This window comes from Gadus macrocephalus, chromosome 14 (genome assembly GCF_031168955.1).
Source record: "Gadus macrocephalus chromosome 14, ASM3116895v1".
Classification (NCBI taxonomy): domain Eukaryota; kingdom Metazoa; phylum Chordata; class Actinopteri; order Gadiformes; family Gadidae; genus Gadus; species Gadus macrocephalus.
The window spans coordinates 1,381,945-1,409,535 of record NC_082395.1 but is presented as its reverse complement, the minus strand read 5'-3'; the positions used below and the strand labels follow the sequence as shown (position 1 = coordinate 1,409,535).

The window sequence follows — 27,591 nt, the reverse complement described above, 5'->3', positions numbered from 1 at the left end:
CAGAGTGTTTTATGAATGAGTGTTGTAGCACAGTCTCGGAAATAAGCTCTGTCCATCCTACATGCTTGGACATGCATATTCCGCGACTATTCATGTACACTGAGCTTGTGTGTGTTCCTGTTATCAGGAGACAGTTGATGGTATCTACAGAGGTAGATCACCACTGGAGACGAGCCGGAGCCGTTGAACATGAGGAGGCAGATTGACTGATGAGAGCCAGTCAGGGAGTGAATGTGATTGTCTCTGTCATCGTCCAAAGGTCTCAGATTCAGCCCGTTTAGTAGCTCTCTGAACTACTACTACTTAGGCCCAATCCCTTTTCTACCCCTTCCCCCTTCCCCTTACCCCTCCCCCTTGTTTTGAAGGGGTAAGGGGTAGAAATGGGATTGGGCCTTAAACCCAATCCCGGAGTCTTCAAACCAAAACGGGGTCAGCAGCATTCTCCAAAGTCTCCGTTTTAGGGGTTCTGTGTTCCACTGTCGACGCGAGACATGACTGTAGAGAACGTCATGATTTTGAAAGCGTATGCGTGTGGACGAGGCGTTAATCCTGCAGCGAGCAGAGCCGTCCATTGAGCTGCTCTCCGTCTGAGGGTTCTCCCCCCCCTCATCATTTGAGTCTTTGAAGTGTATTGCTGCCCTCCATTGTTCAGTAAGAATAGGTAACTTCCAGAGGGGGAGTCGCCTGCACCCAATAGCTCCATCACACACACTGAATAAGGCACATGAACAACTATACCGATTGGTCCCGTGCCTAGCCATAAAGCATTGCTTACCATAGATCATACCCTGGTCAGACTAATCTCTGACCTGAAGTTAACCACATAATATCTCAACTTAAACAACAATTCGTCCCCAATCCCAGATATCCCAGATATCACCCCATCACGAGGGTCCAGTCTCTTGTTTTCGATACAAGAAAAAGCAGATTAACCATGTGGCGTACGCGTGTGAGTGTGTGTGTGTGTGTGTGTGTGTACATCTACGCGTGTGTGTGTAAATATGCATGTGTGTCTGTATATAGGCGTGTGTGTAGCACAACGGTTTCAATGGGGCTTCTGCTGGCTTTCTTCCCTGTAAAAAGGAGCCAGGCACAGAGGCAGAAGAGAAGGTAGTTAGAAAGAGAGAGGGGGAGACCCCCTCTTTGAGGCATTCCAGTATGGCTTGTGTTATTTGTCCGTGGGCATTGTGCTGGAGGCCCGCTGCCGCGTTGCATAAGCACCCGGGCGGCTTCTCTGGCATGCGGGTTGTGAATTACCACAGCAGATGGTAGGGCCGCGCTCCTCTTGTGTGTGAGTGTGTGTGTGCGTGTGTGTGTGTCTGCGTGTGCATGCGTTTGTGTGTGTCTTTGTGTGTGTCTGTGCGTGTGCGTACGTGTGCGTCTGTGTGGGTGTGCGTATGTGTGTCTGTGGGTGTACGTGTGCATGCGTTTGTGTGTGTCTGTGTGTGTGGGTCCGCGCGCGTGTGTGTGCGTGCGCGTGTCTGTGTGTGTGCACATCAGGGGGATTTCAGGGAGAGGCGAGGGGAGGAGGAGGTTGTCAATGTTCCGGGTCAGGTGCCCCCCCCCCCCCCCACACACACACACACACACTCTCAGGGCTCCGGGACACAAAGGCCCGGGGGGGTGAATATCGCTCGCTCGTGGCGTGCCAAGCAACAGGCAGCAGGCCCCCCCATCAATCAGCCCCCCCCCCCCCCCCCTTTAGAGCCGCCCGCGTGACGGGCCGACCACGCAGCCCGCCGCCCCGCCGCCCGCCGACCACCAGGGCTCCCAGTGCTCCCAGTGGGACCCACTACTGGGGCTCGGACTGGGGAAGGGAGCCCCCTCACGATGGTATTAATTCACTGGAATTGATAATGTAGCAGAATGTAGTCATTACCAATAATAGTAATAATAATAATAAAGATACGTATGGTTTATATAGCGCTTTTCTAAATTCTCAAAAAACGCTTTACAGAGTGAACACAAAATAAAATAATTGAATAAGAGCGTATATTAGTAAATATGCATTATTATAATAATAATGAATTCAAAATATGTTATTATTCATGAAAAAATAAATATTAGTATTCACAATGATGATAGAAAAAGTATTAATACGCATGATTCCTGAATTTATGAATTAGTATACTAATTAAAAATGTTGAGTCCGATGTCCAGCTCTTCTGATTGGCCCTGGCGTCTCTAGAGGAGCTCATCGTCCCTCTGATTGGCCCTGGCGTCTCTCGAGGAGCTCATCATCCCTCTGATTGGCCCTGGCGTCTCTCGAGGAGCTCATCATCCCTCTGATTGGCCCTGGCGTCTCTAGAGGGGGTCATCGCCCCCCTGATTGGCCCTGGCGTCTCTAGAGGAGGTCATCGTCCCTCTGATTGGCCCTGGCGTCTCTAGAGGAGCTCATCGTCCCTCTGATTGGCCCTGGGGTCTCTAGAGGAGCTCATCGTCCCTCTGATTGGCCCTGGGGTCTCTAGAGGACCTCCCCTCTCACAGCTCCAGTGGTGGAGGCAGACGGTGGAGTGTGTCCCTTCAGGTCCTGATCCAACCGGGCTCCAGCTCTAACAAAGTTGTGAGTTTTGACACCCTGGGAGCGATGGTCAGTGTGCAGAATCTACTCTGACTAACGTTCTGTGATTCGTCAGGAGTTTCCTCTTTAATGAACGCCCTTGTCTTCTGTTGGCTGCTTCGGACAGGTGGAGAGGAAGTTATACTTATTTGCTTTAATACTTTTCTTTTTTTTACTTTTATTGTCCTTCCTTTTCAAAGACATTTTTTGTTTTGATAAAACAGCACCGTTTAGTATGTCTAGTCTGTCTGTATACTGGGTCTGTGACTGGGAAAGAGAGTTAAACTCTGGTCTCACTGGTGCTGAAGAGGTCTGCTTCTTGTTCTCTGGTAATTCGAGGCAGCTTGCATCCCCTAATGTTGCATTACTGCCATCTTCTGGATTAATTTGGCCCCTTTTCTCCCAGGCTTCTGATTAATATCAGTGTATTAAAACAAACAATCAAATTAATCACCCAATAAATCATCGAATGAATCACCCAAACCAATTAATTTATCTGCAATGCTTATTGCAAATGTATTCGTACCCACTTTTATCTTTGTGTCCACTTTGACTTTACTAACCAGTAAGATGGAGACTTGATTTTTTCTGTGATTGGTTCTGGGAATCCATCTTGTCGGTCATCAGAGGTGCATGAAATGACAGTTTTCATAGTTGGAGAAAATAGGAAATGCGTGGCTATGATTTTGTTTTAGTTTCAAAATCTTGCTCTCTTCCTCTCTCTGCTGCTCTCTCTCTTTCCAACTCCCGAACCTCCCCTATTATAGGAAGAGGTTAAGGACAATGAGGGTAAACTAATCTACTGTTATTCTTCTTCACGTGGGGTTTGGCTCCAGCGCAGTCGTGCCACGAATCCCAAGCCCGGCCACAGCAGCAGAAATGATCTTTGTAGTGAGTCAACACGTCTATCTGCTTGGGTTTCCTTTCTCCGCCAATGTTTGAACAAGGTCAGGTGACACGGACTGCACAGTATTTGTGAATGAACAGGTTTTCTCACTGCTTGTGAATCTGTGTGTGTGTGTGTGTGTGTGTGTGTGTGTGTGTGTGTGTGTGTGTGTGTGTGTGTGTGTGTGTGTGTGTGTGTGTGTGTGTGTGTGTGTGTGTGTGTGTGTGCATGTGTGCGTGTGTGTGTGTGTGTGCCTGTTAAGAGGTGTCTATTCATACATTCCTGCCTCCCACAGTAATCTGAAACCAGTGTGGGGAGGAAGGGGAGTGGGAGGGGGAGGGGGAGAGAGATTGAAGCAGGGGCAGGAGTTCACAGACTTCTAGTTATGTGGACAATGCATCTTAAAACACAAACTCAACAACCACACACACAAGGCTCCCTGATCAAAACAAATGAATGAATGAACAAGACATGTGCCCTAAGTTGCAGAGTTAACACCAAGAAGTTTAGTGAAAGATGATAAATTAGGCATGAATTATTCTTCTTTATGAAAACAATAACAGAAACGAATCGTTTGATGGCTCGCTCTCTGAACGATCTGAGGAGAAAGACGATGCAAAATGTGTTGCACAGCAGAACATGACATTAACGACTGAATTTATATTAGTATTGTCTAGAATCGTATCGACTATCTCCCACAGTGCTTTGAGCGTCTGACTGTTTCGACTCGCTCCGGTCAACAGAGAACATACGTGTTAGATACATGTTATATGCATGTTATATGCATGTTATATACATGTTTATCCACAACAGAGCAGGATCAACATGTAGATCAGAACAAAATAAAAATCAGAAAGGTAACCAGAAACACACACTCACACACACACACACACACACACACACACACACACACACACACACACACACACACACACACACACACACACACACACACACACAGGAGCAGGGCTGTGTCTGGTTTGTGTCTGGTTGCATCCGTCCCTCCATCCTCTGACCTACAGGCATTTAACCTTTGACCCCCAGCGCCAATATTAACTCTTGTCCAATTGTCCTGCAGCAGCAGACTTCCCCTGGCCGGCCCTGAGAACATTCCGGCAGCCCTGTTGCTAGGAGAGGCTCTTGTCACCGCGCTGACCTGCTCTATGGGCTGGGGTTAGCCTTGATCTTCTCCCACACACACACACACACACACACACACACACACACACACACACACACACACACTCACACTCACACTCACACACACAGATAACCGATATGCACGCTGGATGCTTCCATGCACAGATATCCCCGTGAGTGAGACACATTTACCAACACTGAGCCAGCAGACGTCCTCGGGCCTGGAGGTGCTGCTCTGCTGCTGGAGGAGAGGCCACCCAGTCTGACGCTCTATAGATCTATAGATCTAGACCTATAGATCCAGCATTAGATCTATAGAGCTAGCACTAGATCTATAGCGCTAGCACCATGTCAAAATGACAATGCATTATATGTTTGACGTTGTATTTATTATGTTCAGCATGCATACGTGTGTATTTGGTGATATCAACAAATATTCAGCTAAATGTGTTCAGACAAACAGCATTTTAAACTACGTTCAATTCCCTCCAATGATAATCTGTTGGGGTTGCTAACTGTAAGCACCTTATTGTTGCCCCCCCCCCCACACACACACACACACACAAACACACGACACAATACATGCAAGATACACTCGATTTAACTTTATTATAATCACGCAGAGGACGGGTTCTTCATCACACAATATGTAGAGTGACAGTGACGAATGGAAGGTTGGATGTCCGGTATGACGAGCATGTGTCGAGCTTCCTGTGTGGTTCCTGACCTCTGACCCCTAACCCTAACCCCTAGGAACGCCCCCTCCCCCTGACCCTCAGGGCCGGCCCCTAAACCCCCAGGAACGCTCTTCCCTGAGGCTGTCCCTCACCCTGACCCTCGGGAACGCTCCCTATCCCTGACCCTCGGGAACGCTCTTCCCCGAGGCTGTCCCTCACCCTGACCCTCGGGAACGCTCCCTATCCCTGACCCTCGGGAACGCTCTTCCCCGAGGCTGTCCCTCAACCCTCGGGAACACTCTTCCCTGAGGCTGTCCCTCACCCTGACCCTCGGGAACGCTCTTCCCTGAGGCTGTCCCTCACCCTGACCCTCGGGAACGCTCTTCCCTGGGGCTGTCCCTCAACCCTCGGGAACGCTCTTCCCTGAGGCTGTCCCTCACCCTGACCCTCGGGAACGCTCTTCCCTGAGGCTGTCCCTCACCCTGACCCTCGGGAACGCTCTTCCCTGGGGCTGTCCCTCAACCCTCGGGAACGCTCTTCCCTGAGGCTGTCCCTCACCCTGACCCTCGGGAACGCTCTTCCCTGGGGCTGTCCCTCAACCCTCGGGAACGCTCTTCCCTGCGGCTGTGATCCACCACTCGTATCGCCCATCACCGCACGGTTGACAGCACTTCAACAACAATGTTGTTTGCACTATTCATACACACTCAACCTCCTACACTGTCCAAACAAGCTTACTGTAATTATAACTAATTGTACAACATGTTGTTGCACTTTGCATACATATGCTGCTCATACTGTGCATACAACATTGCGTTGGTAAATAACCAACTGTCCGTACAGTATGTTGCTCTAGTCTACACAGGTGTGCACCGAATGTACACACGCTGTTCACACTGTAGGTACAACCTTACCTTTGCACTCTATTTTGAGTATTGTAACTCGCGACTGTCCATTCCTGTGCATACTGTTAGACATAGCACTACTGTACGTTGTTGTAATTGCTGAGTACAGGTTCAAATCGAAATAAACGCGTTTGGCATGGTCGAGCAACAGTGTGGGACTGTTCGTCACTTGTCGTTTTAGAAATCCGATAGTTTGTGTGCTCTCAGTTTCCTCTCCCTGCAGTGAGCGTCAGAGCAGGTCTCTCCAACCATGTGAATCTGAACCGCAGTACCCGTTCTGAACACTTGGTGTCAATGTTATGGTTCCTTTAATGCTGATGTCGGAATATATGTATAATTTATTTAATGTAACATAATATAATTGTGTGATTTAGAAAACAGGAAATAATGCTGTGTTTGTTTATGGTCAGAGGTGGGAAGTGGGAAACGTGTCATTGCTTAAGTACAGTTTTCAGGCATCTGTACTTTACTTGCTACGTTTTTTCCAGTCCTTAAAACTGGCTATATACTTTAGTATTCATGTATTTCAGAATAATCAATCATTATTTTATTTAGCATCATTGGGTGCCTCCCAACATCAAGATGAATGCATGATCTAACGATCCCTCCATGATCTCAGTGTCATCCAGTGTCAAAATCACATAGGTTTTATTTAGAGAATAAAACGTTAGAGAATGTGAGAATATTTCCGACGTGATCAATTCTAGTTGATGTATTTTATTTAGGTTTGGGTTCCTAAGATTTCCTCCATGAAAACATAGATGGTTTAACTTGGTACATTTCCCGCCTCACAAAGTGAACACAGACTGCATCTGCAACTGCAAACACTGAATCCTCAGATTCTAAAGCTGACCCGAGTGCATTCAGAGTAACTGACCTGGATACGTCAGTCATCTTTCAAAAGACTGGGGACAGTCGAACGGTGCCGCGTTGGGTGGCGGCCCCCTTAACGTACCTGCGGCGCGGTCTGACCGGTCTATCGGTACCGACACAGCCGCGTCCTCGACCATCCCGTCAGCGAGGGATCGCCGCACAATGAGAAACCAAAAGGGTGCGTCTGGGGGAAGGCTACCTCCGAAGCTCTCCGGTCCGCCCGGACTCCCTCACACATACAGCTGTGTGTGCGTGCCACTAATGAGGGGATAAGGAGGTCATCTCCCGGTAAGCAGACGGCCCTCCTGTGGAGCCCCGTCCCACAATGACCACGCTTCAGGACGCGCCGCGCTCCCGGGCCGCCGTGTGCGTGCCACAGGGTCAGGGAGGGCTCGGGCTAGCGTGAGAAAGGCCCGTGGTGTTTTATTTTCTTTATTTGATGGAACCATACGGTCGCGGCCGCTGCCCGGCCACTGGCCCCCCGTCTAACCACACGCCGGAGGCTTGGACGGCAGGGGGCCGTTTAAACGTGGCTGTGGGAAACAAGAAGTCTGTTCTGAAGAGGATCAATCGAATGTTTACCTGGTCTCTCCACTGATGCAAGCAATCAATAAGAAAAATATATTGATAAGATAAACTGATGGACTGTGGTTTTACCCAAAACATGTTATTCACTTAATCATCAAGAACATTTTGTATGTAGTGTGAGCGCCAAAGCTAGTGTGCTCTGGGCTATATTAAGAATAACTTTCTGTGCTTTGCTTCTGAGCCAGAGCCGCTGAAAAACACTGAAACAAAAGAAGCACCTGTCCCATCGTCAGCATGTTCCCACACACCGTCAACACACTGGTCTGCCCGGGGCCGACTGCGGTCAACACATCAGCAAAGTGCTGGACTCTAGGTTGGGCGTCCGAAATAAAGCCAGCCAATAGAAGGGAGGACAAGGCTTTGATAAGAAGAACAAGGAGATGGAGAAAGCCATTGGCAATTGATTCCATTTTTTTTACAATGACAAAACAAAGTTGGACGTGCTTCAAGAGGTCGGCTTCAACCAGGTCAAGGTTTAGATTGTTTTAAGTTTCAATGCAGCGTCAAAGTTGAAAGTCAATTTCCACATTAAAAATCCCTGTGTAGAATTTGTATCCATGTTTTTATGCTGTTTTCGTCCTCCGTTATGACATCAATTGCCTAACATTAGCTGCCAATTTTGTAATTGTCCCCGAAGGACCCAGGGCCAGGAGTTTGGAGAACGCCTGGGACGTCTGCCAGCCTCCCAAAATGGGTCCGGAAGTGAAGGATTCTAAGACTTTGGGGTGTCACTACATGTAAACGTGGTAAAGATGTGTTTGTAACAACGTCAATCGCTCCACTCCACCTTGGAGGACCCGGGCTCCTCCAGACCAGGACTCTGGCTGGTGCTGTGAAAATATGGTTTATTGTAAAAGTTTGAAGACAACGATACATGACCTGTTGCTCCATGTTGCCATTCAGGCGATGTCCCTCTGTGTGCGCTGATGGTTGGTTAACCTGTGCAGACCGATGGCTCAATGTGCGACAGGTGTGCTCACTGATAGCTCAATGTGCGACAGGTGTGCGGCCCCGGAGTACAATCAGTGTGACTCTGGCCAGGTGAGGCCGCTTACACCCGCCCTCAGCTATTGTTGGTATTATGTGATCGTCAACAGAGTAATCTATGCCCTTTGGTCAGTGTTACTAAATAAGGCCGTCATTCTGAGAAAACAGGAGCTGAATCCTTTTCTCTGCCAACCGCTTTGTGAATGTTCCACCCGGCCCCAACGGTCGGAGGCCTTCATGTCCCGTCAAGTCGCCGTGGTCCTGGATGTGTAAACTGTAACTTTGAAACGCCAACTCGGCCGTATTAACTGGGTCCTTTATTTAATTTGTAAGTGTCTGTAAAGGTTTAAAATCAACACTAGACTGGCCACTGTAAAGAACATAACTTTTACGTTACTATTACAATTCCACAACTGTGTATTTAACTGAATTTATTTATTTCTGCCTCAGTGCATGCTGGGAAGGATGTAGCCCACCGCGGGATGCTACGATATCTAACGAATGATACGGACAGTTTGCTCAGCTTCCTTCAGTTATCAGCTGATTGGTCCCCAGTCCCACGGTGCGCTGGAGTGTATCCGTGGAAACCCTCACCTCAGTGCCCTCTCCTGGAGCCGGGCCGCTGCCCTTCTCTGACTTTGGCGGCTCAGGACGTGGATCGCCTTAGAGTGGTTGTACTCCGTGTACTGGTTTGTGTTTGTTGAGCCTCTGGCGGGGGCGGGTTTCATGTTTGTTCACTGGTCTGTAACTCACACACTTCTTCTAGACTCTTCTATCGACGGTCTGGCCTGGAGCGGACTCACAGGGCTTCTGAGTGAGTACTTCAGGCTGCAAATAGTGGCATACCAATATCTCCATCAGGCTTTTGTTTGTGATGTATAAACATGATATTTAACTAAATGCCTATATAAGGGAAATGTCTTTGTAGAATACAAAGTATCAGCCTTTATAACAGCAACTCTATAAGGAAATACATTTTTCTGATTAAAAAAGCATTAATATATTGCTTTGAAAAACCTTTACTACAACCATGCTCCATAACCTTTAAATAAGAGTTAACTTAACCTATCACAAATCTTAACATAAATAAAAGCTAAGGTAGCTCAGGTAGGTCATTCCAAGGACATTATACACCTAGATGAAGGTTAAGTCTTGATAAGTGATAATGTTTTATCTTTGTTGTAATTTTAAGTAGGTCACAGATTTTAACTGGGCAGGTAAATTAGGATATAATCCATTAATTACATGATTGGTTTGGAGTCCAGTGAGGACAACGAGGTGATATACATGAATACACAATCAAACTTATTTATTTTCTGTTGTGTATTGGTCTGTTTAGTTATTTAATAAAATAGATGTATGCCATGTGGCGAAAGTTAGTAAGAAATGGTTACAGCGTCAACGTGATGGTCACATCTCAGTGTAGCTAATTACTTAATTTGAACACTATGTTAAACAGCCAACCGTTGTATCCTAAACGTTTGTATGCTATAATAAAGGAGTCCGGCTCAAAGCGCACTCCTAATGAGAGAGTTTGGTTTACAATGGCGTAGAAAACACAATACTATTGTTAAACAATATAAATTCCACTCATGTAAAACCATTATGCGAAATTCAAGCTCTTGTGTTCCTTAATTTATGTTTCAAACAAGTTGCGAGAGTAAAACTCCTGGCTCAAAGAATAGGGTTAAGCGAAGGGGGACCGTGAGGGGATAGCCTGGTGTTGGGGAACAGTGAAAGGGGCTGATTGTATCCGTCTCTTTCTCCCCGGGACAGCCTCGCTTGTAAAGAAAATGGAGAAAGATTTAGGGAGAGAGCGCGCTGGGTGCTAGGGGAAGCAGCTCGCTTTGCAGCTGCTCTGGATGCCTTTGGATTACATCAGAGTGGCTGAGAAAACAAGAGGCAGCGAGAGGGAGAGAGGGTGAGGAGGAGACACACTTCACACATCACACATGTTTCCACTGCTTGCTTTCTTTCCTAAGTACACACACACACACACACTTTGACTCGCACACACACACACACACACACACACACACACACACACACACACACACACACACACACACACACACACACACACACACACACACACACACACACACACACACAAGTATTAATCACACAATCATGCAGTCACCAGTCACCACAGCTATGCCCTGCTGCAGAAGGCTACAGTTGGCTACGGTGAATTAATCTGTAAACAGTGCCCACACCAATTGGTTGATTAAACCTCAGATTATAATGTTCCTTTAATTTTTCCAATCAAGGATGTTTACCATACGTCACGGGGTGTGTCTGAAACTATGAATCCTGAAAAAGAAACGGAAGGATTATCAATAATCTAATAATCTTTCGAAAAAATATATGAATTGCGCAATTGTTTTTGTGTAACATACGTTAATAAGAAGTTGAAACTACAATGGGTACAATGAGAATCTATTAAATGTCTTGTGGACAGTAGTAGTCATACTCTCAGCCCAAGCAATGTGACCTGAATCTAGACTCATATTGTGTCTCTGAAGGTGAAGTGCTATGACCCCTTAATGCTCCCATTTGAACGTGATTTAAATGTTCTCTGTTTAACTCGCTGCCTTTGGTTCCTGCAGAGCTTGAGTGAACCCGTCGCAGTGACACCTCCAGGGTGGCCTTCACCAAGTCAGTCACTACAGAAGAACACTGCTGGTGACGAGGTCTTCACAATTATACTATTGTTATTATCGAGTAAACTAAAGCTAATTATACAGGCTCAAACACTTTGAGATTGTAACAAAACGTTTCACGTCAATTTACAGTACATTCCCGCTTTCATTTCTCCAATATGTCACATTGTACTTTCATCGTTATTTTCCGTTTGCTACTCACACTCGCATATGTAAATGATGAATGAATCGCATGCATTTTTTAGCCTATACCTTATCTTATATACATTTACATTTAGGGCATTTAGCAGATGCTTGTCAGAAGAAAGAGAAACAACAATATATCGCTGTCAGTACAGTAAGGATGTTGATAGAACGAAGTGCCAAGCACTAACCATCACTAGGTTAACCCATTCCCTGTATACAACACAGAAGAGATGCTACACAACCAAGTACCACTTTAAAGTGCCAGGATGTACAACATACACCTCACCTTATTGGCCTTACCTTATATCCCTTGGAGCCCCGTTCTGGGTCTTGTAAAGGTATTGTCGTGTTGTCGTTTCAGACCATGTTCTCAGGGGCTCTGATGGTGTTGCTGGTGGTCCTCATCATGTGCAGGAGGGTCATATGGCACGGGATCTGCCTGCTGATTGGTCGGATGTTGTTTAACGAGCCTGTGAGGGATAAACAAAAAACGAATAAAGTTTTGTGAGACCAACAAACGCACTGACTGAGTCAATCATTTTATCTGATTTTCAATGACGAGTCTTCAGCTCATGGAGCTCAGGGTGAGACCACAGATGGATCAGCCTTGTGTGAGGAGAAATGTGTTATTTAATCTCAGGGGAGACCTGATGACCACCACACATTGAACACTGACCCCTGGCCAGTTGGCTAAAGATGGATCTGGTCACCAATTAAAGTCACTATCTTTGATATTGCAGATATATTGTAACCTTCTTGTGAATGATTGTTGACAATAAGGCACACCGTGTTTACACTATTTTCTATTATATACCTTACGTATATTGTTGCATCTGTTTGGTTTGTTGATCTCCTTTTATACTTGCCTTGAATCCTATCAGAAGTTTATTTTTCAATTTTATAAAAAAATTGCATTACCTCCACTTGAATATTTATCACCGTAGTTCATGAGTCAATTGGCACAATATTGAATAGCTAAAAGTTGTTGTAGGATCTTTGATCATATTATATATGAGCCCTTTTCATCACATGAATGTAAAGATTAAATATATTTACAAAAGTTCATGAGATTTAAAATGAACTAGGAAATCATTTATGACCCTGACTTTCACTACTGAGGATGCAGATATTATCTGAACGACCACTTCTGTCTACCCTGTAATCATTCATGATCGGCCCACAACGCACAGGGGCGCCACCTGCAGGCCAGGGGGGGAACCCTGTTTACTCCAAATGCGACTAGTTGGAAGTTCCCGAATTATTGATTTTTGAGGAAATTTGGGGGAAATGAATCGACCTATACGGTCCATCATCCTCTAAATCACGGAGGATGGATAGTGACTTGCGTACTTACTTACTTGCCATGCATCCGACGCGCCAGCAGAGGGCGGTGTGGTACCACAATAAGTGTTGTGGTAATGCGGTAAACCACAAGCAGTCGATGGCCCTACATTTCATAGTCCACTGACCCTAACCCTAACCCCATCCATGACCTAACCCTAACCTCTGAGTCGAATCAGAGGCGGAAAAGGCAGTACTTGCCCCTACCATCCATCCTACGAAAAAAAGATGAGCTGCCCGCACATCGGTGACTTCCTGCTCCCGGCCACTAGTCTGCCTCGAAGCTCATTGATTGGACGCAGAGGTGGCGCGTATACATTAGGTATCCTATGTAATGTCCTAGACAGTAGCCCTTGAGTCAGTTAGCACAATATTGAACAGCTTAAAACAGTCATCTCTTTGATCATAAGCCCTTTTCATTACATGAATGTAAAGATTTTATATATTACAATAGTTCATGTTTTCTTTGTTAAGTTGTTAATAAATATATATGGCATGAATCCAAAAAGGAAGAGTCGACTGCATCCATGAGGGGATCCTACAGTATGAAGAGGAGGGTGGCCGATATACATGATAGTAAACGTTATTTAATGTAATGACACGTCTCACAGAATGGCTGGTTGAGGTTGGACTTGAACCGGCGACCCCACGGTCATGAGGCCGACGGACTACTACCACTACACTACACATATCCCCAAAAGGTCTTATATTAGGTGTTACAGATGGTCAGTTTAGGACGGTACACTTAGAGATGGTTAATTTAGGTACTACAGCCTAGAGATGATTAGATTAGGTACTAGTTAGAGATGATTAGTTTAGGAACTAGTTAGAGATGGTTAGTTTAGGTGCTAGAGATGGTCATTTTATGTACTAGGCCTATGATTAGTTTAGGTGTTAGAGGCGGTTGGTTTCGGTGTTAAGATGATTAGTTTAGGTCTTAAAGATGGTTAGGTTAGAGTCGGTTAGAGGTGGTTAGTTTAGGTTAGAGGTGGTTAGAGTCGGTTGGAGGTGGTTAGTTTAGGTTAGCGGTGGTTAGTTTAGGTTAGAGGTGGTTAGTTTAGGTTAGAGCTGGTTAGTTTAGGTTAGAAGTGGTTAGTTTAGGTTAGAGGTGGTTAGTTTAGGTTAGAGCTGGTTAGTTTAGTTTAGAGGTGGTTAGTTTAGGTTGGAGGTGGTTAGTTTAGGTTGGAGGTGGTTAGTTTAGGTTAGAGGTGGTTAGAGTCGGTTGGAGGTGGTTAGTTTAGGTTAGCGGTGGTTAGTTTAGGTTAGAGGTGGTTAGTTTAGGTTAGAGCTGGTTAGTTTAGGTTAGAAGTGGTTAGTTTAGGTTAGAGGTGGTTAGTTTAGGTTAGAGCTGGTTAGTTTAGTTTAGAGGTGGTTAGTTTAGGTTGGAGGTGGTTAGTTTAGGTTGGAGGTGGTTAGTTTAGGTTAGAGGTGGTTAGTTTAGGTTAAAGGTTGTTAGTTTAGGTTGGAGGTGGTTAGTTTAGGTTAGAGGTGGTTAGTTTAGGTGAGCGGTGGTTAGAGGTGGTTAGTTTAGGTTAGAGGTGGTTAGTTTAGGTTAGCGGTGGTTAGTTTAGGTTAGAGGTGGTTAGTTTAGGTTAGCTGTGGTTAGTTTAGGTTAGAGGTGGTTAGTTTAGGTTAAAGGTGGTTAGTTTAGGTTAGAGACGGTTAGTTTAGGTTAGAGGTGGTTAGTTTAGGTTAGCGGTGGTTAGTTTAGGTTAGCGGTGGTTAGTTTAGGTTAGAGGGGGTTAGTTTAGGTTAGAGGGGGTTAGTTTAGGTTAGAGACGGTTAGTTTAGGTTAGAGGTGGTTAGTTTAGGTTAGCAGTGGTTAGAGGTGGTTAGAGGTGGTTAGTTTAGGTTAAAGATTGTTAGTTTAGGTTAGAGGTGGTTAGTTTAGGTTAGCGGTGGTTAGTTTAGGTTAGAGCTGGTTAGTTTAGGTTAGCGGTGGTTAGTTTAGGTTGGAGGTGGTTAGTTTAGGTTAGCAGTGGTTAGTTTAGGTTAGCGGTGGTTAGTTTAGGTTAGAGCTGGTTAGTTTAGAGGTGGTTAGTTTAGGTTAGAGACGGTTAGTTCAGGTTAGAGCTGGTGAGTTTAGGTTAGCGGTGGTTAGTTTAGGTTAGAGGTTGTTAGTTTAGGTTAGAGGTTGTTAGTTTAGGTTAGAGGTGGTTAGTTTAGGTTAGAGGTGGTTAGTTTAGGTTAGCGGTGGTTAGTTTAGGTTAGCGGTGGTTAGTTTAGGTTAGAGCTGGTTAGTTTAGGTTAGAGGTGGTTAGTTTAGGTTAGAGCTGGTTAGTGTAGGTTAGAGCTGGTTAGTTTAGGTGTTAGAGATGATGTTTACAGAACACCACCCGAGCATCAGGAAGCCCTCCGCCTGCAGGTGGCGCCGTCAGCCGCTAGCTGGGCGGTGCTCCTTCTGACGCTCACCGTCTGTCCGTCACGACTCTACCATGACGTCATCTGTCTGTGTTCGGCTGGGAGGAGGTTTGTCTTCAGGGTCATTATCTGACGGGTTCATTATCTGACGTTCTGATGAGAGGGAAACGTGTAGATTCAATATTTAGAGAAAAAGGTGTGGACATCAAATATTAATTCTGATTTAAAATAACTATCGATGGTCAGTCCAACTCACACAGCGTAGTTTTGACCGGGTCTATTTATTGAACCAAATACTACTACCATATATATATATGATATATATTAGCTAAGTATTAACTTCTATGCGACTTTCGGCATGAGACGCAGACGGTGGCGCGGCTCATGGTGACGTCACGCTGTAGTAGCACGGGTCGCCCACTAGGGGGCAACACGACACGATACGGGGATGTTTTTTTATTATTGATGCATTTTAGCATAATAATTAAATACAATTGGATCAGGAGCTGGACATTGTGATGTATATCATTTTCTGTGTGGTCCAATGAGGGCCAGTCGCAGCACCATGAAACAGTAAATGAGGAGAGAAACTAGCCGGTCGCTATGGAGACCGATGACTTCCTCAGCAGATGAAGACGATGGTTGTGAGTCCACTCCAGTGTGTGAAGAAGGTTTCCTGTTGTACGCGTCCGGACGGGATCGTCTGGAGGAGTTATGAAAGACATGAATCATAGAACAGGCCGACACATGTTTATTGTAAGAAATAACTTTTAATTGATTAACAGGAATGAAATCACAGTGATCTGAATGTTGTATTATTGTTCATTTTAATTGTTGTCGCTTTCTGTGTGGACCCCAAGAAGACTAGCGACCACTTTGTGGAAGCGAATAGGGATCCAAATAACGAATAAAGAATGAATAATCACAATTCATAATAATTAATACCACAATAATTAATTCATTATTATGTTCTATATCATTGATTTCATCTCTGAACCCTGGAATTAAACCTTAACACCTTTCTATACCCTGTGTGAATATGTATAAACCGATACGTCCCAAACAGTGAGGGTAGACTAATACACAGACAGGAATGAACAGCATTGACTAAAACCAAAAGTAATAGAATTACATAACCAATCGTTTGATAGATGATTGTAATCTTCACATGTGATTCTTAGTTTTGTGTCAGCAGACTGAGTTATGTTAACAATATTATTGGTTTCTCTGTGTGTGTTTCTATTACAGACCCTCGTTCAACATTTAACGTACAGAAACCATTCATACCAGTTAACGAGAAAACCCCCACACCCCTCACTGTTAATGATCCACAGGCTGCACTGAGACCTTCACTAGCCTCCTCTACCGTCTATGATACTATACTTGTTATATAGATACAAATATATTTATATAGATACATATATATGCACGATACTATATATGTAAATATATATATATGTATATGTATATATATATATATATATGATATTTACATATGTGATTCTATGTTTCTATATACTAGGGACTCTAGCAGGCAAACATAACTGAAAAAGTCACACAACCACACACACACACACACACACACACACACACACACACACACACACACACACAGGTCAATCTAAAGCTGAGTGTGTGAGGAGACACCATAAACTCTAACAGCTCTGGTCCGGGCTTCACCGGCTTCTCCAACACCAAACCAAGGGAAGAGGCTGTCAGTGAAAGTGTGTTGATGGGTGTAGATGAGAGTCATGTCTTCAGGGTCGTAGAAGGACACCTCCCCTCCATCATAGTCCAGCTGGACTCTGATCCTCTCTGGAGTCCTCTTCAATGTCAGGGTTTTACCAGTACCCTGAGTGTACTTTCCACTGCGGTGGAGTAAACACCAGGTTCCATTAGCTGGTGAAGCAGTACACACTCCTCTCCTGTCCACTGACTCTTTAGCAACACCTATTGTCCAGATAGGAAGGTCTCCCACCTCCACCTCCCAGCAGTGTTCCCCTGAGCTGAAGCCCCCAGAACCCAGAACCTCAGCGTACTCATTAAACCTCTCTGGGTTGTTAGGATCCGTCTGGATTACATCGCTACGTCTTACGCTGGTCAGATCATCAGAGAGAGAGAGCCGGGCTCTTGCAGTGTTTGGGTCCAGAATAACGGGGCTGAAGGTGGTCCTCTGCCCCATCTCCTCCCAGACTTCGTGGGCCAGGTTTCCCAGGTGTTTGGCCTCGTCCAGCAGCGCTCCAGGAAGCAGCTGGGGATCAAAACCGGAGAGCAGGCTTCTGGCGCTGGTCCGGGAGCGCGTGGAAGCGCTGCGGAACGACGGGCCGTCCTTCTGCAGGTCTGCTTCTACAGCCGAGAGACTCTCTGAGAGAGACCGGATCTGCTCCTGAAGGGTGTTCCTCTTCAGGAGGATCTTCTTTTGCTCCTCTTCCTCTCTCAGGGCCTCCACTCTGGCCTCCTCTTCCTCTCTCAGGAACCGTTGAAGCTGTTCAAACTCTGCTCTGATCCGCCTCTCGGCCTCCACCCGCTGTACCTTGAGGTGAAGAACCATGGCCTCATACGTCTCCTCCAGCTCCTGGTGTCTGCTCCTCCTGGCCTGTAGAGCCGTGGGGTCAGGTCTCAGCTGCTGCTTCAGCTCCTGGACTTGTTCAGACCTCTGTCTTCCAGCGAAGGAGTCAGCGAGCTCCTTGAGGGAAAAGTTAACGACTAGATCCTTTGAGGATTTCCTCTTACAGACGGGACAGTTCTTGTTCTCAGCTTGGGCCCAGAAGTCCTGGAGACAGCTGGAACAGAAGCTGTGGTGACAGCCCAGAGACACCGGGTCCTTGAGGATCTCAGTGCACACGCTGCAGGTCAGGAAATGCTTGAGAGGAGGGATTTTCTCAGCCATTTTAGCCGAGGTCAAGACAGGAAGTCTCTCCGGATGCGTTCCTTAGTTCTGAACTATTTTCTTCGTAAACTCCAGAGGTCTGTTCTTACAGATTCAGGAGGTCTAGAAAAGATAAACATTCATCAGCATAACCCGACAGCAATAACTCGTCATCAAACCATAAAGATGGGTTTGTATTAAATACATTGTATCCTCATTAATGCTAGAACAGGCTTCATTGGCCTTTGCTTTACAACCATCTCTAACGAATACTATCCATCATCGGTCACTGAATATGTTAATTTATATGATAATATACCCAAGAATACTAAAGTAATCTTGTAATATGCGTTCTGTGTTCATATATCCCAGAATATTAAAGTTAGTATGTAATGTGTATACACAGTCATCTTCTCTAACTTTATCTAACCTGAATACACATCAGCTTGCCCGGAATATGAGGCAATCAATCATACCAACGACATGTCTTTACTCACTTTGGTTCATGTGTGGATCATCGTCCTCCGACAGAGTGGAGCTCATGTGACTGAAACAGTTCTCCTTACTGCAAAAGATCCCTCTGGTCCTTTGAACACTCACCTCAAGTCATTCCTCTTCAACCCAAGGCTTCCCATCCTGAAGGAGACTAACTCCACGTATCGTTTGAATGACTGTTGAACTCTGATCAAAGGTTCATAATTAAAAGATCTGAATAGTGTCTGATTACAGGTTAATCATTAACAGATCTGATCAGTGACCCCCTTGTGGACCTCAAAGAGTTCTGAACGACTTTTTGTGCCCGCGACACTCGAGTTAGGAGGACGCTCTGAGACATTAGGACTTATTTCAGAGTTAGAACGGAAAATAAGAAATAATGTTGACTTCAGGAATGCTAAATACTTCAAATGGATCCCAATCATTAGCACCACCATAAAGACATCCACCCTCAATTCAACGCAGTCCTTTACCGTTTTTAATTTGGTCAGCTCTTCACGTTTTCTTTATAGCCCAGACTACATTGATTGATATTAAAACATTATATTTCCAAACAGAATTCAAAAATCAAATCCAAAACACTAAACTTGATGTGAGTAAATGTCTTAAGGTTGGGGGAGAGGCCAGGGAGCTGTTCATTAAGAGTCCTTAATGATCTTTTATTGTCTTATTGTTCTCTGAAGCACAAAGTTCACCAGTTTTCCACTGGTCATGTGATGTGTGTGACTCTCTCCCGTCCTATCGTCCGTTACGCTGAGAAAGTCTGAAGTCCAGCAGCAAACGGCTGCTGAGCTTCATTCTGGTCACCCTATGAGTTCTCTGACCAAAAGTAATTAGTTCTGTTAATCTGTTTCTTTGTGTATTAAAGGATCCTCATGAGCTGAGAACACGGGTCAGCTGAGGGTCCAAGCTAAGGGCCCAGCTGGGGGTCCAAGCTAAGGGCCCAGCTGGGGGTCCTAGCTAAGGGCCCAGCTGGGGGTCCAAGCTAGGGGCCCAGCTGGGGGTCCTAGCTAAGGGCCCAGCTGGGGGTCCAAGCTAGGGGCCCAGCTGGGGGTCCTAGCTAGGGGCCCAGCTGGGGGTCCTAGCTAAGGGCCCAGCTGGGGGTCCAAGCTAAGGGCCCAGCTGGGGGTCCTAGCTAAGGGCCCAGCTGGGGGTCCAAGCTAAGGGCCCAGCTGGGGGTCCTAGCTAAGGGCCCAGCTGGGGGTCCTAGCTAAGGGCCCAGCTGGGGGTCCAAGCTAAGGGCCCAGCTGGGGGTCCTAGCTAGGGGCCCAGCTGGGGGTCCTAGCTGTCTAGAAATGATAAACATTCATTAGCACAACCCGACCACAATAACTCATCAAACAATAAAGAAGGGTTTGTATTAAATACATTGTATCCTCATTAACGCTAGAACAGGCTTCATTGGCCTTTGCTTTACAACCATCTCTAATGAATCTAACTATCCATCATCGGCAACTTGATTAGGGTCAGCTGAGGGTCCTAGCTAGGGGCCCAGCTGGGGGTCCTAGTCAGGGACCTAACCCAAAGGGTCCCTAGCCCTAACCCTAGCCTTGAAAGATCCTCATCATGACTAATGGTGCATGGATGATGTATAACAAGTTCCCTACTGACCTTGACCTATCCCTTACCTTACCCTTTTTATATCAGAAGACCACACATAGGAAGACGTGGCTATCAGTTAATATTGCCTCCACATGTAAAATCCTTTATTACGCAAGCAGAGGCATTAAGCAAATGTGAATGAGGCGACAGAGGAAGAGGCATGTATTGAAGCCTCCACCATCTGTGGATCTCATTTAAACTTAACTCTGCGGTAACATCAAGGTTTCATTCTTTATCACCAGGTCGGTATTCTCAATTTGATGCTTAGACCAGACAAAGGACAGCGTGTTGATTTGGGGTGCATTGGGGATGTCTGGGAGTCTTGCTGAAGGTGAGTTGGGGACGGAGAGCGGAGAGAGAGGCGAACAATTCGCTTCTCCCCAGAATGAACCAACAGCCTTTAAGGGCCTCGGGAAGTTCCAGCCCACAAGACTCGGAGTAAGACATCACGCGCACACACACGCACACACACAGACACACACACACGCACGCACGCACACACACAGACACACACAAACACACACACGCACGCACGCACGCACGCACGCACGCACACAGACAGACAGACAGACAGACAGACAGACAGACAGACAGACAGACAGACAGACAGACAGACAGACAGACAGACAGACAGACAGACAGACAGACAGACAGACAGACAGACAGACAGACAGACAGACAGACAGACAGACAGACAGACAGACAGACGCACGCACGCACGCACGCACACACACAGACACACACAAACACACACACACACACACACACACACACACACACACACACACACACACACACACACACACACACACACACACACACACACACACGTTGACGTTTACTTGTACTAGGGACGACTTGTGTTTCATGTTTCTGTCCTGTGACGTGTACTGGCTGCAATAAGAATAAATAATTACTAGTTATGATTATTGATAATAATGACATTGATTCTGTCAAAAAAATGCAACCCTTGTCCAAGCAAAATGTAAAGATACAGTATTCAAACTATACAGAAAGTGCAATATGACATTTAACATAATCGTAAATCCACAATACTGTACACCTTAGAATGAAATAGGAGCCTTAAGTTAGACATTCACATAAATATATCCAACAAATGCTATATTGTCCAAGCAAAATGTAAACATACAGTATTCAAACTATACTGTATCTTGAAAGTGCAATATGACATTTAACATAATAGTAAATCCACAATACTGTACACCTTAGAATGAAATATGGAGCCTTACATCAGACTACATTCACACAAATATTATCCATCCAAAATGCAACAATCTGACATCAAACTATGTGATTGAAATAAAATGTGTGTGTGTGTGTGTGTGTGTGTGCGCGTGCGTGCGTGCGTGTGAGACACAAAGAGACAAGATAAACTATCAAACCAGATAGGCCTAAACAGTTTTATTGTAGCCTATAACTGCAACCTACTTTGAATCAGAAAGGGATTTGCAAAGTTGAGCTTTGGAGAAGTACAATTCTTTCGCCTTCTTAACTGCAAGGATGTCAGGAATGATACTAACATCTGTATGAGAACTTGTAGTTTAATTTGATACCCTGGTCGCCACCCAAGCCTTAGAATTGATCTCAGTACAGAGGATACAGCAGGTTAATCTCAATAGCGGAGTAACTGCGACAATTGGGTTAATTTTAGTTGCAACGCTAACACCTTTGTTCGCGGATCACTATAGGGGTATCTGGCGGAGTTGGACCACAATTTCGGGAAGATGAAATAGCCTAGGGCTCTTTTACATAACAGCCTACCTGCCTTACTAGTACTACTACTAGTGCCAACTTGCATAAACTAGCCTACTGCCAGAGACACTGAGACAGGGTAGACGTGAAACGGATTTGGCCATGTCATGTGGCCAAGTAGTTACTACAGAGTATACAGATTCAATATAACGATGTATGCTTCCTTTGCAAGACCAAACGTCCTCTTTTCCCCGGACATGTCCACTTTTTACGTCCCGTCCGGGGCGTCCGTTTTTTTTTTATTAATTGATGATAATGTCCGGTTTTCGGACATTATCTCGTCGCATATTTGTTTTTGCCTCGTCGCATATTTGTGTTTCTGGGTCTTTCACATAACCTACTAGTTATTACCATTGTCTATGGTTATTACGGCCTTCCAAGTTCTGGAAATGGTATCTCCCTTAAGGCCGATTTATGCTCAGTTACGTAAGCGTAAGCGCAAGCGCAAGAGGCCCTTGCACGCCCTTGCGCACCCCTTGCGCGACTTCTCACGTCTTGCGTGCGTCGGGCGATTTTTCTAGACTTGCGTCATTTTTTACATAAGCTTTTACGCGAGCCGCGCAGCCTGCAAGGCTGTGATTGGTCTGCTTACTACTTCCTGTCTGGAGTATCACATTTCTCTGCCATAGTTCACTGAATGTGTAGAACATGACTGGGAGGCGGTTTATAAACAGCCGACGACGACGCCCACACACAAATACACCATATAGGCTTCACTTAGGTAGTCTTCGACCAATACCATGAAAATCTCCTTTTCATGGTTCAATTTGAGAAACGCTGCCGTAGGAGGAAGGAGGGTGGGTGGTTTGATAGAATGGAACCCGGCCGGCAGGCTCATATACAAAATCATTAACGTGAAGTGAAGTTAACTTTGCTGCCAACACATTATGTCGTTTTAAAATGTAGAGAGATATGCACATTTATACAACCCCAATGATCAACAACTTCATCACCCCTGTTCCTCTGTCTGTTGCCATCATTCACTGTGTATGGGGAGAACACGATCTGGCACATAAACAAACCAACGACTCCCACAGACAAAGACGTCATTCTCGAGGTCGTCTTCAACGAAAAACTTCACTCCACATATTACTCCACCTACTGTTCTGGCGGTAAATTGCTTGGCAACACGCGCAACCTAAAGGGAGCATGAATTGCTTTGAGTAAATTTTGCGCAACAACCTAACACCAACGCTGAAGCATGCAGCCGCCTTTACGTTCCACCTTCTTGCGCGAGCTGACTGTAGAGAGAGTCTGTCATTGGGCGACCGATCTCAGGGTTGCCAGAGCCACGATAATTATCCTCCAAATGCGACAATTTTGAGCCTTTGGTACGTTACTTTGCCATTTCCAATCTGGCAACATTGAGCACCTTGCCGCTTCCACTCTGTTTACAACAGCACATTACATCTGCAGCCATGCCTAAACGTAAATGTAAGTTCACGGACGAACTAAAGAAAAAATACCCATGTTTTCGCCTCGGCCGAGGCGCCCCCCCCCCCACGACGAAGTGTCCTCTTTTTCACAAACTCAAATCTGGTCACCCTAGCTGTATAATAGCTAGCAAGGCTATATAAAATAAACCGAGTGGTAGCCACTTTCACAGGTCAGTTAAAACGATGCTTGTTGAAAAGCTTTTGCTGGCAAACATAGGCCTATACTTCAAAATGACACTACAAAACGAGATAACTGTTACAGTTTATTTAGCATTATCAACTTAATTGTTTTGGAAACAACTGAACTGTCTGAGTCTGACTCTACTGATCTGACCCTGCGTTGTACCGTCTCTTAAAACAACAAGCGCATCTTGCAGGCAGGCAAATTGTGAAAGGTCACGTTGATAGCCTATGACGTCACCCATTGGCAGCAGCGCACTGAGCGCTGGTAAAATATGGAGGTAGATTTGTGCCTTTATTATGCAATCAAACAGAATAGGTTTGAGAGCAAAACTTTCCACACTGCAATCAAAAAATAGATTTGAGAGCATAACTATCGACACTGCAATCAAAAATTGTTTTATTGCAAGTAAAATAAATGTGATAAAAAAATTATTAATGGGAATCCAAACGTTTTGCTTGCTGTTGAGCTGAATCTCGTGGGCGGGACCTACGCCGAAAGATGTAAGACACGTCTCTATTGGCCAGTCTCGATCTGACAAAATAATGTGTATTTTTTTTAACCCACTGCAACATCCACAGATCATTAAACAAAAAAATCGACCTGCACCAGTTCAAACATAACATTCTTGCTATTACTATGACAGTAGACGTACCTGCGCATTGATTTTCTGTCCTCTTAGCTCCCGAGTCCCGCTCTGTATCATCATGGACTTCAGAACTCCCTCTCTCGTTACTAATTGTGGATGTTGCAAAGCTTTCACTCCGATCGAGACTGGCCAATAGAGACGTCTCTTACATCTTTCGGCGTAGGTCCCGCCCACGAGATTCAACTCAACAGCAAGCAAAACTACCTCCATAGTTGATTTGTGTCTTTATTATGCAATCAAACAGAATAGGTTTGAGGGCAAAACTTTCCACACTACAATAAAAAAATAGATTTGAGAGCAAACTTATCGACACCGCAATCAAATTTTTTTTTATTGCAAGTCAAATAAATGTGATAAAAATATTATTAATGGGAATCCAAAAGTTTTTGTTTGCAAATCCAAAAGTTTTGTTTGCAAATCCAATAGTTTTGCTTGCTGTTGAGCTGAATCTCGTGGGCGGGACCTTCGCCGAAAGATGTAAGAGACGTCTCTATTGGCCAGTCTCGATCGGAGTGACAGCTTGGTAACATCCACGTAACGAGGGAGGGAGTTTTGAAGTCCAGTACAAACTTCTATGTGACTTTGCGCATGAGACGCAGACGGTGGTAGTGTGGCGCTGCTCGTGGTGACGTCCCCCTGTGGTAGCACAGGTCGCCCACTAGGGGGCAACACGACACGATATGGGGGATGTTTTTTTATTATTGATGCAGTTTAGCATAATAATAATAAAAAATTGGATCAGGTGTTTCAAAAATTTGATGTATAGTTTCTGTGTGGTCCAGTTAGTAGCACCATGAAACGCTAAGTGAGGAGAGAAACTAGTCGGTGGCTATTGAGACCGTTGACTTCCTCAGCCGATGAAGACGATGGTTGTGCGTCCAGTGTGAAGAAGGTTTCCTGTTGTACACGTCAGGACGGCTTCGTCTGGAGCAGTTGTGAAAGACATGAATCATTGAACCGGCCGACATGTTTATTGTAAGAAATAACTTTTAATTGGTTAACAGGAATGGAATCACAGTGATCTGAATGTTGTATTATTGTTTGTTTTAATTGTTGTCGCTTTCTGTGAGGACCCCAAGAAGACTAGCGACCACTTTGTTGAAGCTAATAGGTATCCAAATAAAGAATAAAGAATGAATAATCACAATTCATAATAATTAATACCACAATAATTAATTCATTATTATGTTCTATATCAGGGGTATTCAACTAAAGCCCAATCATCAGACAGAGAGAGCCGGCGTGCTGCAGTGTTTGGGTCCAGAGTAACGGGACTGAAGGTGGTCCTCTGCCCCATCTTCTCCCAGACTCTGTGGGCCAGGTTTCCCAGGTGTTTGGCCTCGTCCAGCAGCGCTCCAGGAAGCAGCTGGGGATCAGAACCGGAGAGCAGGGTTCTGGCGCTGGTCCGGGAGCGTGTGGAAGCGCTGAGGAACGACAGGCCGTCCTTCTGCAGGTCTGCTTCTATAGCTGAGAGAGAGTGGATCTGCTCCTGAAGGGTCTTCCTCTCCAGGAGGATCCTCTTCCTCTTCTGCTCCTCTTCCTCTCTCAGGGCCTCCACTCTGGCCTCCTCTTCCTCTCTCAGGAACCGGTGAAGCTGTTCAAACTCTGCTCTGATCCGCCTCTCGGTCTTCACCCGCTGTTCCTTGAGGTGAGGAACCATGGCCTCATACGTCTCCTCCAGCTCCTGGTGTCTCCTCCTCCTGGCCTGTAGAGCCGTGAGGTCAGGTCTCAGCTGCTGCTTCAGCTCCTGGACTGGTTCTTCTAGACGAACCAGCGTGTGACCCTGGTGGTGAGGGAACTCACACACATGACACACAGCTCTCTGCTCGTCCTTACAGAACCACTTGATATCCTTTAAGTGCTCAGTGCAGACCACCTGGGCCTCTTCAGAGGGGTCAGACCTCTGTCTTCCAGCGTAGGAGTCAGCGAGCACCTTCATGGCAAAGTTAATGACTAGATCCTTTGAGGATATCATCTCACAGACAGGACAGTTCTGGTTCTCAGCTTGGGCCCAGAAGTCCTGGAGACAGCTGGAACAGAAGCTGTGGAGACACCGGGTCAGCCCAGAGACACCGGGTCCTTCAAGATCTCAGTGCACACACTGCAAGTCAGGTAATGTTTGAGAGTAGGAGGGTTTTCTTGGTCATTTTAGCGGAGGTCTAGACAGGAAGTCTCTCCGGATGCCTTCCTTAGTTCTGAACACTTTGTAAAAGAAACTCCAGAGGTGGTCTGTTCTTACAGATTCAGGAGGTCTAGAAAAGATAAACATTCATCAGCATAACCCGACAACAATAACTCATCAAACAATAAAGATAGGTTTGTATTAAATACATTGTATCCTCATTAACGCTAGAACAGGCTTCATTGGCCATCATCCCAGTCCCCCACTCTCATCAACAACGACGCAGTAGAAACAGTTGACAGCTTTAAATACCTCGGACTCACAATAGACAATAAACTCTCTTTCAACCAGCACACAACGGACATTCAAAAAAGGAGCCATCAAAGACTGTATGCCATCCGTAAACTTAAAGGACTCTATGTTGCCCCCCATCGCCTCCTACTGCTGTACCAATGCATTGTCCAGCCCATGCCGCTCTACTGTTCCACCTGCTTCTTCAACATGCTCACTGTCAAACACCGGGTCATACTCACACGTGTCACAAACATAGCTGCCAAATTAATCGGTCTCCCCACACCCACACTGTCAGAGCTGAACCTAAAGGCCATTTCACGCATCGCATCCACAATAGCACTGGACAACGCACACCCACTCAACTGCCACTTCACCATCATGCCCTCTGGACGCAGGTACAGGTCCCTGTTGTGCAGGAGGGCACGCTATGGTAAAAGCCTGGTGCCTGCAGCCATAGCAGCCTTAAATAAAGTGCCAAGATAACTCACTCCTGTTCCACACTATTTACATATTTTGTCTGCATTTTGTCTGCATGCTGTTTTTGTTGTGTATGCTGTATATCTGTTGCTGTCTGTTGGCGTGCGGCCCACAAATGTACTATGGAGTGAAAAATAATTTCCCCCAGGGGACAATAAAGTAAAAGTCTAATCTACAACCATCTCTAACAAATACTATCCATCATCGGCAACTTAATATGCATATATAACTTTATCTAACTTTATCTAAACTGAATAAACATGAGCTTGCCCTGAATATGAGGCTATCAATAATACCAATGACATGTCTTTACTCACTTTGGTTCATGTGTGGATCATCGTCCTCCGACGGAGTGGAGGTCAAGTGACTGAAACAGTTCTCCTTACTGCAAAAGATCCCTCTGGTCCTTTGAACACTCACCTCAAGTCATTCCTCTTCAACCTAAGGGTTCTCGTCCTGAAGAAGTACAACTCCACGTACGTCTAAACGACAGATCTGCATGTCAGATTATAGGTTAATCATTAAC

At 45.5% G+C, this 27,591-nt stretch overlaps 1 protein-coding gene and 2 long non-coding RNA genes across 3 annotated transcripts; 2 read left to right on the top strand and 1 right to left on the bottom strand.

The window, feature by feature from the left end:
* Positions 1-8,833: 8,833 nt before the first annotated feature.
* LOC132471939 (uncharacterized) lies at positions 8,834-12,115 on the top strand. The gene is made up of 5 exons (XR_009528938.1): positions 8,834-8,944; positions 9,067-9,430; positions 10,393-10,537; positions 11,226-11,309; positions 11,827-12,115. It is a non-coding gene; the product is annotated as an uncharacterized LOC132471939 (long non-coding RNA).
* A 1,408-nt stretch (positions 12,116-13,523) lies between these two features.
* Positions 13,524-14,631, top strand: LOC132471950 (uncharacterized). Its single transcript, XR_009528956.1, has 3 exons — positions 13,524-13,757; positions 14,073-14,107; positions 14,458-14,631. It is a non-coding gene; the product is annotated as an uncharacterized LOC132471950 (long non-coding RNA).
* A 1,286-nt stretch (positions 14,632-15,917) lies between these two features.
* LOC132472370 (E3 ubiquitin-protein ligase TRIM35-like) lies at positions 15,918-27,570 on the bottom strand. Its single transcript, XM_060071977.1, has 3 exons — positions 27,383-27,570; positions 25,371-26,424; positions 15,918-18,099 (listed from the first exon to the last, which is right to left on the bottom strand). The coding sequence occupies exons 2-3, from the start codon at positions 26,145-26,147 to the stop codon at positions 16,789-16,791; spliced, it is 2,088 nt and encodes a 695-aa protein (XP_059927960.1). The 5' UTR covers positions 26,148-26,424; positions 27,383-27,570; the 3' UTR covers positions 15,918-16,788.
* Positions 27,571-27,591: the final 21 nt, after the last annotated feature.